The 16,477-nt window shown below is 40.1% G+C and overlaps 1 protein-coding gene across 1 annotated transcript in view; it reads left to right on the top strand.

The window, feature by feature from the left end:
* Positions 1 to 354: 354 nt before the first annotated feature.
* Positions 355 to 16,477, top strand: part of LOC149204862 (malate dehydrogenase, mitochondrial-like) — a 59,505-nt gene continuing 43,382 nt past the window's right edge. The window contains exons 1-5 of the mRNA XM_089394810.1: positions 355 to 669; positions 1,424 to 1,597; positions 4,702 to 4,870; positions 5,052 to 5,113; positions 5,523 to 5,650. Coding sequence (XP_089250936.1) covers positions 415 to 669; positions 1,424 to 1,597; positions 4,702 to 4,870; positions 5,052 to 5,113; positions 5,523 to 5,650 — 788 coding nt within the window. The 5' untranslated portion in view covers positions 355 to 414. The remainder of the gene's footprint in view (positions 670 to 1,423; positions 1,598 to 4,701; positions 4,871 to 5,051; positions 5,114 to 5,522; positions 5,651 to 16,477) is intronic.

Raw genomic sequence — 16,477 nt, 5'->3', positions numbered from 1 at the left:
ACATGCTCTAGTTCAATATAAATCAACGTTTTAATCACCGAAAACTACGTCAATAACCTTGAATGTTGTAAATGCTTTAAGCTGCTCACCCTCACATTCATACCTTCCACTGCCGTGAACAAATTTGATATTTAAAATTTCTGTCGGGAACAAACCCCTTTTGTTCCTCTGAAAAATATTTTTCGCCTCGCACCTTATAAGTCAAAACCCCTATAAACCCACCCGGACCTTTGCAAGGTACCCACTCGCATTCATCTGTGCTGTGGAATTCCCCTAGGAGAGCTGAACAAGGAGGAGTGCTGTGGTGGAGCGAGGACCTTAGAATTCCGCTAGGAGATCTGAACAAGGAAGAGTGCTGTGGTGGAGCGACGACTTTAGAATTCCGCTAGGAGATCTGAACAAGGAGGAGAAGAGATGGCTTCTGCAATGCGTGGAGCTCTGGGAAGCGCTCTGCGCAGGGCAAATGCGAGCCGAAGAAGGTTGTACTCAACAGCAGGCGTTAACTCCCCGCCTCGAAAGGTGGCCGTACTCGGTGCAGCGGGAGGAATCGGGCAGCCTCTTGCTCTGCTGATGAAGCTTAACCCTCTTGTCTCTGATCTCGCTCTCTATGATATTGCTGGCACGCCTGGAGTTGCAGCTGATGTTGGTCACGTCAATACTCGAGCACAGGTAATCTTTTCCGGTTCTAACTGTTTCTTTCATACTACAGTTACTTACTGTAACTCCCCAAGAAGTGATCACCTGTATTGTTTTGTTCTGGGGAATTATGTGTGCGAACTGCATCTGGTGTACACAACCCTCTCTATGTGGGAATTGGACAGTCCATGAATCGAACCTAGGACCTGGGGCTGCTCTACCAATGGAGCTAACTTCCCACATTCGGTGGGCTTCCAATTGTTTGACACTCGTTCGTGATCGAGTGTGGCTTGTTAGGTTAACACTCAACCCCCTCCATGCTATTTTCCTCAAAATGGGGCACTTGCATTCATTTTCAAGCTCAAAATCCTGAACTAAAGATTAGCAGGCATTTGAAAATTTATCCATGGAGTTTGACAGAGTTATAAATTGGTCCATATGCACAATATTCATATGCCCACTATACCATTAGAAACCGAACGTTCACAGTAGCATTAGGCCATATGCACAACCGTATGCGTACTATACCAATGAAACCAAAAGTTCACATTAACATTAAACTGCATTGCATTTTAAACCCAATGCCGAGCTTTTGATGATAAAAGGAAATCAATCAGCGTGTAAAATTTTGGAGATGGCATGGCTTTTATAAAGGTCATTTATCTAAGTCGGCACATAATGGTTGGGGATACTTGGTTCTTTTACATTAAAAAAATGCAGCAGGTATCCTGCAATCTCGAGAGAAAAGTTGAGTGTAATTTAACTCAGTTTTTATCATGTGGAGCAGGTTGCAGGATATATGGGCGATGATCAACTGGGTAAGGCACTGGAAGGATCAGATGTTGTGATAATTCCTGCTGGTGTGCCTCGTAAACCTGGGATGACACGTGACGATCTTTTCAATATTAATGCTGGCATTGTCAAATCCCTGTGTATAGCCATTGCAAAATATTGCCCTGAAGTAAGTTGTTACTTAACTTTGTTCTCTCCATTAACTTTTCCTTCCATGTAAATAGGGAATCTAATATTATGTCCTGGTCAGAATATGCGTTGTTATGGCTTTATTACAATGGCTTTTCAGTAATATAAATAGGAGAGGAGGATATTTCATCTTCTAATAATATGCATTGTTACAGCTTTATAAAAATATCAAGGTAATGATTTCTAGAAAAATAATTGAGGAAACATTTCACAATGGTCTAGAGAAAACTGAGCGTTTTAGTTGTGGTGTAATTATGGATGTCTCTAAGTTTGTCTCTTGATGGTTGGTCTCGAGGTTCAGTGAAAGCACTGCATTCAATTTATATGGGCCCTGGTCCAATATTAATATGAAATAGAAATCCAGTTAAGTTAATCCTGCTTCTAGGATTTAACAGAGCTTAGTCACCATGTATAACGATTTTTTTTCAAAACAACTAAAACTTTGTTGTCTCGAGCAGTGGTGAATTTAATCAGCCATGCAAAATTTTTCAGAAGTTTCAAAAATTTATCTTATATTTGTTTGTTAAACTTAAAAAAAATATAAAAGACCCTCATGTAGAAACTACTGGGCACTAACTTGCATTTTGTGGATGGTACTCAGTGCAAAATTCTTGGTGTTGATTATGGACCCTGACTTAGTGATGCATGCAGCAGAGGAAGTGAGCCCAGGAGATTGACCCGGACACATCCTACATGAATCTTGAAATATCAACCATCTGAGCTAGCCCATTGGGCTGGAAAACAATACCATATATACATACACACATACATATACATATACATATATAGATGGTTTAGGTTGCCAAAGGCCCAAATCTGCAAACGACTGGTTTACCCTAGGTACTATACATACATACATATATATTTTACAATGAAATGTACATCCTAGGCTAAGTTGCACGAAACGGGGAAACGGGTACGAGTTTCCAAAACGGGAAGCGATACGAAATGCGACCTCCCCAAATTTTGGAAACGGGGAAACGCGAATATATATATATATATATATATATATATATATATATATATATAGATGTGTGCAATCATAAAGCATAAATGATACATTATAATTTATTACACTTAAACATTAAGATTTAATTACATCACATTTACTCATGAATGATCACATAATGAAAATAAAAATACGGTAATATCCAAAAGCAACTTTTATTATATATCCAAATCTCAAAATCAACCTTTATTTATATTAATATATGAGGCTGCAAGTACAATAAAGACTATAAGGCTGCAAGAGAGAGATCCAAATCAGGATTTTCTGCATCCACATCCCATTCTTTAGAAGGACCATTGTTGTATTGGAGTCTCCTCCTACATAGTCGAACGACCTTAGTGCTCTTGATTAAATACACGTTTCATACCCTAGTACCCTACATGATCTTGATTATTGGGAGTTTCCCATGCATAGAGGGCTTGGTTTTCTTGATTAAATACAAGTTCTATACCCTAGTACATGATAAAATCCAATGGAAACATTGCAATCCCTCCAATCCTGAAATCCTGAAAAACAAATAAGTCTGCTGGATTTTGAGTGAGATCTAAAATTCTACTTTCTCCATATGAAATCCAATGAGGGCGAAACCACTCTCAAACATCCTGAGTCATTTCATGGTAATGTTAAAAACTTAAGTAAAAGGATGAAAATGAAAAATAAGGGAGAATATCACTTTTACTTTAAGAATTTAACATTACCATGAACTGCATATCCCTCAAACTTCCCGATGAACTGCATATCAACACTAGGGCAAAAATTCGCTTTTATAACTTTAGACACGCATCTAGAAGCAACAAGAAGTCAACATACCCTAAAAGTAAATTAAAAAACAAATTAAAAAATAAAAAAAAAACACAAATTAATGAGGAAACGTGGGTCGTACGGCCCTGAAACGCGTTTCCGGCCGTACTGGCCACGTTTCCGTTTCGGGAAACGTGGCAGTACGGCCGGAAACGCGTTTCACAGCCGTACCAAACGCGTTTCCACGTTTCGTACCCGTTTCCATACGGAAACGGACCTCTATACCACGTTTCCTGCAACATAGATCCTAGGGAAATGTACCAGACAGTTCCCCATTTTGAGGATGGTACTTAGCATAAATCAGCAATTTGCAGTTTTGGCAACCTAACTGGGCAGGGACATCAAGTGATATTCATAGAGGCCTGTCCAGTAATATTCACAGAGGCAGCCAGCCGCAGGAATTGACCTTGTGACCTTCTGCTTGTAATTCACAATTCTCGGCCACTTGATCTAACCCATCAGGCCAAAACAATCCATACATACATACATACATACATATTTTACAATGAAATGTACATCCTAGTGAAATGTACCAGACAGTTCCCCTCATTTTGAGGATGGTATCTAGGGTAAATCAGCAGTTTTGGCAACCTAACTAGGAAGGGACATCAAGTGAGGCCTGTAATATTCAGAGGCAACCAGCCGCAGGAATTGACCCTGTGACCTTCTGCTTGTAATTCACAATACTTGGCCCCTTGAACTAACCCATCAGGCATACCTTCTGCTTGTAATTCACAACACTCAGCCACTTGAGCTAACCCATCGGTCTAAAACAATAACATACATACAAAATACATACATACATACATGATCAGTTTTGACATTTCATTCCACATATTTTTGGGTCAAATTTAGTGTTGAAAAATAATTGTATTTTTTTTTGTTTGGATATATAAAGTTATAAACTTATAATGGAATTCACAATATTCACTTAATTGTCTTTAACAAACTTAATGTCAAATTTATCATAATTATTTTTGCACTAGAGAACCTTTTTTAAATTTCATCATCCTTGATTTCAAGCACGAACATGAACCAGGTGACTTAGCTTATGATTTTCTAAATATTTATGTCACAATTGAATGTTAATAGCACATCCCACGGTTTTAACTCTGCAAGAAATTCTTAGAAGAGTTTCAATAAGTATTTGCAAGATGAGGACTTACATATAACACAAGTATTTTCGCCGGCTAAAAGAACAGTTTCTGAGACAATTATTGCTATGAATGTGAAGTAGTTAGCCTGATGAACATGCCGTAAATTTATTATGGCAGGCATTAGTAAACATGATCAGCAATCCTGTTAATTCAACTGTACCCATTGCTGCTGAAGTTTTCAAGAAGGCTGGAACCTATAATGAAAAAAAACTCTTTGGTGTCACCATGCTTGATGTTGTTCGAGCAAAGACTTTCTATGCTGCCAAAGCAGGTGTCCCTGTGGAAGGTATGCATTGTTATCGATCCCTTTTGGTGCTTGTTTTCAGTGTTGTAGCAGGGAATTTCTAGCATGCTACATACATAAACACATGCATATATGCTGCCGTTTCTAGTTGCTCTAAATGTGTTCTATTGGTTATAATAATTATTGTGCTTGGATTTTTGGAATATTTTGTGTGTGTTTGCAGAAGTGAATATCCCTGTTGTAGGAGGACATGCAGGTGTCACTATCCTTCCTCTCTTTTCACAGGTAGTAATACCTGTATATTTTTTTCCCCTTTAAGTGTCTTAATGGTTTATGATTCAGTTTCATGGCAATTTGTCAGCAATGATGTCTAATATATTGGTAGTTCTAATAATAGCAGTAATTGGATACGTGATCCACATTTGATATCCCAATATCAGTACTGAATTGAACACTGTTGATAACCTGTTAGGATTCAGTCATATATAGTTACTGCCATATTTATATTAGCACACAATATAGGCCTTTTATTTACTATTTAGTGTCTTGTATCTGACGGTAGCAATTGTGGTCTGTAAAGAAGATGAAAATTAATGCTAGTTACCCATGTGTGCTTTTTGCAAACTATATGAATGCCTAACTTTCTACAGACATTTAGAATGAGATTGACATTTTTTTGTTCCAACTTTTCTAGGCTACTCCAAAACCAAATGCTAATCTTTCGGATGAGGATATCAAAGCTCTGACTAAGCGTACTCAAGATGGAGGAACTGAAGTTGTTGAAGCGAAAGCTGGAAAAGGTTCTGCAACATTGTCTATGGCGTGAGTATCTTTCTCCTTTCTCCTTACTGTAAATTGTGTCAGGTTGAGACAATTATTGCATATTTAGCACCACATGGCCAAAATCCCTAGTTTACTTGATTTAGCTTCATGACAACTAGTTTCTAAGCAATCTATCTTTTGTCTTTAACAATAAAACTTTGAAAGTTCTCTATGCGGTTCCGCATGTTTTCTTTAATTGAGTTTTCAACGTGTGTCATACATAGCGGGCAATCTTTTTTCTATGCAGTTGTAGTGTCCTTTTCTAATGACCTACATGAACAACATGTTCTCTCCCATTTTTTTAGCTTTCAAGTAAGGTGTCATGATCAGTTGAAGATATATTTTTGATTTTTCCCCTTACAAGATGGTTTCATTGTATAGAAATCCAAAAGACCTTGGTTTTTTCATAGGCCAAGAGTACATACTACATAAGGATTCCTTTTTTCAAATTGAACAGCGTTCCCAGAGCTACATGGGAATGCTCATGAATTTTATTAACAGACTTTGTTTCTCTGCCAATTTGGCACCACTATTATCTTACAATCTGGGTACATAATAGCAAGCAAAACAGAACATAGCTTTTTGGAGAGCACTTAGGCAATTTTAGTTGAACCTTTCTGGCTGTTGCATGATGCAGCAAAGGTACTCTGAGATTTGAGGGCTTTGTTTCTCTGTTTCTTGTTCTCTGAGTTCTTTCTTGGAGCACACTCTTGTGAAGGGGTTTTTCTGTTCTATTTCCTTTGATGAGGAAAGCTTTTAGGTCAAGTTCCTCAAGCATGGCTATTAACTCTCACTACTTTCATATTGCTAATTTATTTAATCATGTTGTTTGTTGAAGTTTTCTTGTGTCATGGTCTTGTTACCCCCTCATACGCCATAAGGGTAATTTTTGCAATCTTCATCACATTGGAGGATTTTCAAAATAACATATAGGGTTGCTAATGGACTCGAGGTGTACACCTTCTCTTTTAGCTTGAAGATGATGCTTTTATTTATGTGCATTGGATTGGAGGAAATCTAATTCACATGACACAGGGACATGGACACAGAGGACACAAAAATACAAGTATTTGACACGTGACAGGGTGACCCCCCTGAACATGACACAGAGGACACGTTGTGTGTTATATATAAAAAAGTATAAGATATATTAAAAAATATAACAAATCAGTGAATTACACTAAAAATATGAAATATATAAAACATTTACATTATGATGATGCAAATCCAATCATACAACTAATGCATACAACCAAAATGTCATTGAGTGTAATCCATCTCTGAACCAAATATATATCAACAAAAAGGCCCTAAATAGCTTGTAGAGTCCAAAAAAGTTTGTGCTACAACAAATAACTAGTACCACATATCATTAAAATCATTGCCTATATTGGGATCCTCATCATCAATATCACCCTCTAAGCATTAAAATAAGATAGAAGAAGCTTAACATGTCAAATCAAGATTCTGTTTAAGTGATGGGTACATTTTTACTAGGGTCACGACCTAGGACCTCAACAATCAATACCACTAACATTGAGGTACACAAGGGGCTTGGTCCTCTTAATTAAATGCTAGTTCCATACCCTCATACATGACAAACTCTAATGGAAATGTTGCAATCCCCCCAATCCTGAAATCCTGAAAATTGTTAAGTCTGTTGGGTTTTGAGTGGGATCTAAAATTCTACTTTCTCCATATGAAATCCGATGAGGTTAGAACCACTCTCAAACATTTTGAGTCAATTAATGGTAATGTTAAAAATTTAAGTAAATGATGAAAATGAAAGATAAAGGAGAATGTTACTTTTATTTTAAGAATATAACATTAACATTAATTGCATAACATTAGTAGGGCTTAGACAAATCCACTTCCCAACCCTTGCAATCTCTTCTAACATTGCTTAATTTCCCTTAGCTGCACTCCAAAACCTTTGAGAGCTCCAAATTTGTGATTGAATTGTGTGAGAATGAGGCAATAAATCGATTTTAAGATGCTTTTTTCATTGGACACGTGTTCAAATTTCGGGACACCAATAGGGCTTGTGTCCGACACTAGTCAAACTCGTGTCTTATGAATAGGTGTTAAAATTGGCAACTAGGGCCAAACTCCATGTGGGTCATCTTATTTATCACAGCTGATATTTTTCTTGGATCCTTCTCATCGAGAGGTGTAGGATTGATCTAAAGATCATCCAATTCCGATAAGTATTCATGGAGTTATGAATTTATTTGTGTTATAAGACAATTCGTCAAGGTCGGCCAACAATTAAATAACACCCACATGTGCTCAACGTTTTAGTATAAAAAGAGGTGGCTTTCTAGTCACTTGTACACACTCTTCTTGTGATCTCTTCCTCTCCACTTATCTTTGGGTTTTGGTGGGAGGATAGATCCTAAGAGATATGCTGCCCTAAGAAGAGCTGCCCTAGATGCTGCCATGGGGAAGAAGGATCTACGCAGCTCCTAGAAGATGATGCCCTAGCTCTATGTGCCCTAGATCTAGGACGTTGTCATGGTGAAGCTGCCTAAGACAAAGTCATGTTGAAGCTACCCAAGTGACAAGCATATTTGGAGGGCTGTTCGAGGACTATTGAGAGGAGTTTAGGGCTGCCCAAGTGCCCTAACTAAAATAGTTAGGAACAACAAAGTGACAAGCATATTTGGAGGGTTGTTCGAGGACTGTTGAGAGGAGTTTAGGGCTGCCCAAGTGCCCTAACCAGAACAGTTAGGAACAACAAAGTGACAAGCAGATTTGGAGGGCTGTTCGAGGATTGTTGAGAGGAGTTTAGGGCTGCCCAAGTGCCCTAACCAGAACAGTTAGGAACAACAAAGTGACAAGCAGATTTGGAGCAGTGTTAGAGGTGCGTTGGGTCAAGGATATTGACCAGATTTGGATCAGATTCGGAGCAGCCTGTGGGAGCCACGTGTTGGGTTAACATGGAGTGTTGAATACCCCAAAGGAGTGCAACATGATGTGATGGATGCAACAATATTGTATATTGCAGCAACATGGTGCAATAAGGTGCATGGAACAACATGTTTAGATGCAGCAGTTGGACAACAACAAGCAATGCAAGGGACAACAAGCTAATACATGAGACAGCTGCAAGCATAGTGAAACATGGGACAACTGCAAGCATGGTGAAGCATGGACAACAACAAGAAGCTTGGGACAGCTGCAAGCATGGTGAAGCATGGACAATAGCAGCATGGTAAAGCAAGGACAACAACAAGCACAATGCTGCAAGTACATTGGGACAACAGTATAGTACTTGGTGCAGCAAGGACACAAAGCAACAATGGTGCAGCAAGCACATGGGTGACAGCATGGTGTAGTTGTGGCACTAGGTACATCAATGCTAAACACTGGGACAACAACAACATGAGGTCCAACATTGTGATGATGGGTGCAGCATGGTGCAACACGGTGAGGTGCAGCATGATTACGAGATGTATCACAATGATAGGTGAAGGAGTCACCTTAGAGAATCAGTTGAAGCAACATGTCTTCAACTGATCTCACGTATCATCTTCCTAGAGATGATCTATGTTGTTATCTAGATAAGTCAAAGTGTTGACTTCTGTTGTAAATGTATTATCCCTCTCTCTCTCTCTCTGCTGAACTATTGAAGAACATATAAGAAGAATTGATCAAGCGTTTCCCTACATTGGGGTTTGTCCCTAGCTAGCGCCACATCTTGTGTCCTCTTGTTTTGGCTTGTCTTCTGCGATTTATATTTATGTTCTATCTGCAGTTTACTTTAATGCTAATGTGATTGCTAATCTGGAAAAGATATTGAGCTAACTGTGAAAATTGAAATAGATTGCTCTAGCATAGAACATACCTAAAATTAACAATAGGACACGATTCACCCACATGTCGTGTTCGACATGTAAAATACATGACACGAGGGAGGGAGGATGTGTCATATTACTTAGGAGGAAATCAATTGCTCTTTTGTGATGGATTGTCATGGCTCTCCTTATGGTTTCACATCTTTGGTTGATGGAGCGATGGAGCTAAAAGTTTATAGTCTTGATGCTTTGGTTGATGGTTGTGAGATGCTCTTTGATGCTATGGTATTTCATTTGTGGATGCCCAACTCTTTATTAACCTAGCAGATTACAGATCTATTGAATAAATGCACAACTAGGTTCTTAACACAATTAGCAAAAGCAGAATTACACCAATCTCAATCATATGTGGTACATATTGATTTTGCCAATTTAACAATTCTTCATTAATAAGTCAAGACCTGCTTGGGCTCCTATCTTGGGATAATAGCCCAACTGAAGAAAATACAATTACAACATACCTTGGGTTTGTTCCAGTTGATCAAACCCCAGATCTGTCTTAGATCTCCTTGGCTGATATTGATCTTTAATGTTGCACTTCTGCACTTTCCTTGGACTCATCACACTAGAATGGAAGTCCTCCACTCACCATTGAGATGATTCTCTCAATGTCTTGTGTTGTTGTATGGTGTGGTGTGTCTTTCTCCTCTCCCTAACCTTGCTTTTGTAACTTTCCATTGAGCTAAATCCCTGACCCTAATCTCCAAAGTGATTAACAGTTGAGATTAGATCTCGCCTCACTTGAGCTTAAGGGTTAAGATTAAAACATAATCACTAAAGTACATTACTTTTCTTAAGTTTCTTTAGCTCGATAGCCAATTATGTGCTTTTCTAAGTTAGAGATAGGCTAAGTTACTATAAAAACTTATACTCGAGCAAGTGTCTTAAGGAGACTTTTAGCGATTTCTGCACACCTAGACAATTAGGCATGTGCAAAAGTACCTACCTGAGCTACAAAATCAACACTCCCTCTTAGCGAGGTAGCTACTTCTGCCACATGGAATTGGCTTTGATCTTGGAACTTCATCCGCTGCCATGACTACTCCCTTTGAAGTCGAAACCTTCCCTGCTAACTGGTTCATAATTATCCTTGAATACTTGTTCCCTTTGGACTTGTTCCTAGAAGCTCCCTTCTCGTGAACATCCCTCTTCATCATGGTTTTCTCCAAATCTCATGGTCTGCTGCCATAGTCCTTGTGCTAAGTCCTTTTAGCACTATTGTTGGTTTATAGATTCGCTAGGATCTCCCTTGTGGATCTTTCTCAATCCTTTGAGACACCCACTAAAATAATATGTTGCCAATCCCCCAAATAGTATTATCTCCCTCTCTCCCTCTTAGTGTTGGCCTCTGCCAATCCTACTAGCAAACTTTGTACACTTTGTACAACCTTTGTTGGTTGACCCTGCCAACTGTTATTAGCTTTGTTGGCCACCATTGGCTTGTGCTTGTTGCGGCAGATCCTTTGCCTAGCGACTCTGCACCCACGAACATCGACGGTTGTCCAAGCTCCCTTTGTGGTTGTAGGCTTACTACTCATGCTGGCTCTAGTTTCCACTGCCCTCTGAGCATCTTAACCACAACGACCTTGTCTGTTAACTCTCCTGCCCTGCTTGCACTTGCGGCCTATCAGTGTTGTGCTGGCTTGCAACTGCTTGATGTTGTTCTGGTTGCTGGCTCGACGCTCGAGTGTGTGAGTTCTCCAGGTTCACCCTCGCGCCCAACCCTGCGACTATTTTGTGGCCCATTAGTTGTCTTCGCCCCACCCAACACCCTTTGCCTTCTATCAATGGTTGTTCCACTGCTGACCCTCCATCGATTTTGCCTTTTACTCGTCAACGACTCTCTATGCTTTCTTGTGTTTGATTGTAGCGATGGTTCAGCTCGTGCCCAGTTTCTCCACACCTCGAGTACAACTTTTCTACGTTGACGACTCCTCTTGAGCTGTCTTGTTCGACACATTCTGCAACGTGCTGCCTCCTCTGCTCAACCCCAACTCCACCTAGTCCAAACACCACTCGACCACTTGACCCTGTCGACCTTTTTCAATTGTGTGCAACCTTATCTCGACTTCTTTTCACATGGCCCCATCGCTCCTGCCTCCAACCAGCAACTCCTTCTCTGTTAATTTTAGATAACAATGGTATGTTCTATGCTTAAGCACAATTTACTTCAATGTTCCTTTAGTAGCGTAATGACAATTTCCAATTATATCCAGTAGCAATCACATTAACTTATAAACATTGACAATAAATGCATATAGAACATAAAATCATATGTAGAAGACAAGCCAAGACAAGGGGACACAAGATGTGGCGGATGCTAGGGACAAACCCTAATGTGGGGAAACCCTTTGATCAAATCTTCCTATTATTCTTCAATAGTTCAACAAAGAGAGAGAGAGTACAAATATCATAAATATAAGCCCAAAACAAATCTGCCAAATTAGCAGTCAATGTAGCCCTAACCAGAAAGTCAACAATGGTCAAAGCTACTCTAAATCATCCTCTAATCAGCGTGGTCAACAATAGAAAAATGCGGCCTCCAAAGAGGGTCAAAGTCAACCCAAACAAACCTTGCTATAATTTTTGCGGTCAAAATAGAAAGTGAACACTGCAATTAACATGGTCAAACAATCCCCAATCACCTCGAATTTCGTGCCAAAGAATGTGACCTGAAAAGGTTGAAATTCTGGCCCAAAAATAGAAGTCAACGCTTGGCCAAAGTGCTCAAGTCAATGCTGCCCTAATCATAGAAATTTTGGCCTCTTGAAATCTGCCTTCCTTCCACACATGTGAAGAAGAGAGAGCCTCTAAGTGTACGAACCAATCAAGAGAGGAGAGAGAAGATGATGTGATGAGATGAGTGAGTGTCCAAATGAGAGAAGGGTCACTCCTATTTATACAATTCGTTAAGGGTGAGGAGACACATCCATTGGGCTTCATGAGCCTATGTTTGATTGAGGCCGACCTTGACAATTTGTCCATGAGAGAATAAATTCAAAATTCCATTTCTGCTTGTCAGAATGAGATGATCTTTATATCAAAATTGTATCGTCGGAAAGAGGAATCCAATGCAATAATCATATCTATCATGAGCTGTCCTAAGGTGGAAGTTGGCCCTAGTTGCCAATTTTAACACTCCCTCTCAACTAGGGAGAATTCCACTTGCCAATCCATCATCATGCCAACTTGTTATCCTGTACCATCCCTGCCATCACTGTCCTGTACTGCTCTGCTGAACCATGAAGAAATAATGAAGAAGAAGTGATCGAGAGTGAGTCATAAGATCATACCACTCTCCACTGACTAAAGTCAGTCCTTGATCAGAGATCAAGTTGTTGAACACCATGCATCCTAGCCATAGGGAGTACGACAGTACACGATGCATCCATCGGTAGTGCTATCGTCCCTGACCATCTTTTCCCAACTCATTGGCCAGATGAGAGGTACTTCCCATGAGTCCCAGACTCTATGGGTAGGATGTGTGCGGGTCATCAACAGGAGAAGGTGAACCACTCATCCTGCTCATATGCCATAAAAGAAGGTGAACCACTCATCCTATGCATATGTCAATCGTAAGGGAAGGTGAATAACTCACACTACATGCATGTGTTTGGGTAGGGGAAGGTGAACCATTCACCCTACACACATGTCAACCATAATGGGGTATCACAGAGAAAGGTGAACCATTCACCCTGTATCCAGGGCACCACTAGGGGAAGGTGAACCACTCACCCTATGGTTGCTCATAGCTAGCTCCAAGAAGTACCCCACGCCCCCAGGAGCTCCCAGAGCTCTGTGTCCAACTCATACGGGATCCTCATAGGAGGGTCGTTCCACGACTCCAAGTGTTTCTCGGAAGGTTAAGAAGACCTTCCCCAAAGGATTCGTGAGAATGTTTGCAACCTGCTCATCTGTCCTGATGTGTTGGAGCCTCACTGCTCCCCATTGTACCATATCCCGGATAAAGTGGTACCTGATATCAATGTGCTTGGAGCGGTCGTGGAACACAAAATTCTCTGATAGATGAATCCCACGCTAGTTGTCGCAGAAGATCACGATGGTATCTAGCACGTGCTCAAATAGCTCACCGAAGAGCTTCCTCAACCAAATTGCTTCACAACAAGCCAGACTTGCAGCAATTTATTCAGCCTCAATGGTGCTTGGTGCAACTGATTTCTGCTTCCTGCTCATCCATGATATAGACGCAGACCCCAAAGAGAAGCAACACCTAGACGTGCTCTTATGATCCACCACACTGCCAGCCCCGTCAGCACCTATATATCCATGTAGCCTCAAATTCTCGACTGTGTATCTCAATCCATAATGGATTATGCCCTGGAGATATCTCAAGAGATTCTTGGCAGCAATCTAATGAATGTGATGAGGCTCGACCATATATTGACTCAACGTGTTCACAACGAAGCATATGTCAAGACGAGAGTTGATCAAAAACATCAAGGTCCCCACAAGTTGACGATACTCGGTAGGGTTTGCCAATTCGGGCCCAACAACACTTCCACATAGCTTCTTAAAGTTGAGTTCCATCGGAGTAGTCACAAACTTGTAGTCCACCATCCCACATCTCTCAAGTAGCTTCACAATATATTTTCCTTGAGAAAGGAAAATCTCACCTGGCTTTTGCCAGACCTCCAACCCTAGGAAATAATGCATCGTCCTAGGTCCTCCATCTTGAACTCGGAAGCCAACTCCCTCTTGCATCGATGAATGAGATGGTCATCACCTGTCAGAAAGAGACCATCCACATAAAGGACCAGAAATAGATCCATGTTTTGCGAGAGAAGTCATCCACAAAAATAACATAATACAAATATCCACTCAAAGATGTCACGAGCAACATACTTGATATATCATAATGGACAAATTGAAGAATATTGGCGGTTTGAGTCTCACTTGAGGGGAATGGTCCCCTTGTATGTTTTCCAACTTCACATCCCTGATAAACACCTTCATGATTTAAGTTGAATTCGGACATTCCTGTGACCATCTTCCTTACATCAGGTAAGGCTTTGAAATGAAGGTGAACAAATATTCGGTGCCATAATTTGGATTGAAGAGAAGTATCACAAGTCATTGCTCCTAATAGACTTCGTCCAACCTGATAGAGACCTTCAACCCTGAATCCAAGAGTGAATGCATCTCTTGGGTTCCTTTGCCAAACACGAACCTTCCCATCAATGAATGTCACTTTAAAACCTTTGTCTTCCATTGCAGAAATAGAAACCAAGTTCTTTTTCAGATCAGGTACATATAGCACTTCTTGCAAATGAAGAGTTTGACCTTGATTTAAGTGGAGAGTAATGGTCCCAATTCCTTTCACGGGATAAGTGGCATTATCCCCAAGTATAATCTCCATATTTGTCTTCTTTTCAACCAAGTTTGAGAGAGCTTCTTTGTACCCAGTGAAGTGCCTTGAGGCACCACTATCAATCAACCAATGGTCCAATGTATCCGGAGGAGAGGGCAGAAATAAGATAAAATTATTTTTGCTTTACAACATTAATTTCATCATACTTGGAGTTTCTCGACTTCTTGGGAGGACGACCACTTCCATTTCGAGCAACGGGAGCATTCCTCTTTCCTTTGTTATTGAACTTGTTGTTCCTTTGATTGCCATTGCCTTTGAAGTTGTTATTGTTGTCATCATCTCTTGGAGTATCTTTCTTGTGAGGACACTCTCTAGCGAAGTGGCCAAACCTTATGCTCGACTTGAACCCTTGTCCTTGATTCCTTGGACCAACATTGTTCCTTTTCTTAGAATGAGCGGAGAAGGCGGTAAGATTGTTTCCATTTGAGGGCTTGTCTCTTTCCATCATCCTTATTTATTCTTGAGTGCATCTGGCCAATAGTTCATCAAATCCCGGAATCCTATCATTGTTGAGAATGGTAGTGTTGAACACATCCCAATTTCTTGTAAGACCCCCAAGAGCAATAAAAGTGAGCTCCCGGTCACCAGTGACTTCACCAATAGATAGGAGATCATTCTTGATCTCGGTGATTCTCATTAAGTAGGATTGAATGGATTCTCCTCTATCCATTTTGATATCTTTCAGCTTGTTTTTGAGAAAGAGAATTTGATTTGCATTGTTTACTTTGAACATCCCAACTAGCTTTTCATACATCTCCTTAGATGTTTCTAAATCAGAAATATAGGCAACCAAAGGCTTATGAATGGAATCAACAATAATCTTCTTAGCTTTAACCCTAAGTTGCAGGAAACGTGGGCAGAGGGTTTGTTTCCATACGGAAACGAAACAAAAATGGGGAAACCTGTATGGTACGGCCCGGAAACTTGTTTTCGGCCATACTGGCCCGTTTCTCGAGGAGGAAACGTGGCTAGTACGGCCAGAAATGAGTTTCCGGGCCGTACGACGGAGTTTCCCCACACAGTTTGACTTTTTCTTAATTTTTTTTATTTTTATTTTGTTTCCTATTATATAATTGGGTGACTAAAGTGGCTTCTAGTTGCTTCTAGATGCCTCTCAAGTTATAAAAGTGACCTTCGCCTCATTCTCTCATCACACAGTTGAGCAAGTCGTTTCTCTTGGAGACTGGCGATTTTAGCAAAGGAGAAGAGAGGAAGAGAGCAGTGGTTTCAGCTAGGGTGTTTTCAACAGTGAGCAAAGGAGATTTCAGCAGCAAGAGCAAGAGATTTCAGCAGCAAGAGAAAGAGATTTCAGCAATAGATTTGGAGTGCAGAGTTTCTGGCTACGGCATTCTTGGTTTTTTGGCTCAGCTACAGCCATATTTCTCTTGTCTTTTCTGGCATTTTGGGGTAGCTTCAGCTACAGAAAATTAATTTGGGTAAGCAACATTCATTTTCTTAGTTTTTTCCTACTATTTCTTCAATTTTTCGAGGGTTTATGCTGCCAAAAATATGAAAAACGTTTTTTATTTACAGATTTGTTTTTTTAATTTATTTTTGCAGCAATGGCTTCCAACCAAAGTG

The sequence above is a fragment of the Pinus tabuliformis genome, chromosome 1_2, assembly GCF_031772625.1.
Source record: "Pinus tabuliformis cultivar Carrire ecotype Pingquan chromosome 1_2, CPIR1, whole genome shotgun sequence".
NCBI classification, from domain to species: Eukaryota; Viridiplantae; Streptophyta; class Pinopsida; order Pinales; family Pinaceae; genus Pinus; species Pinus tabuliformis.
The sequence above is the reverse complement of the archived record's forward strand: the minus strand, read 5'-3'. Positions and strand labels throughout refer to the sequence as shown.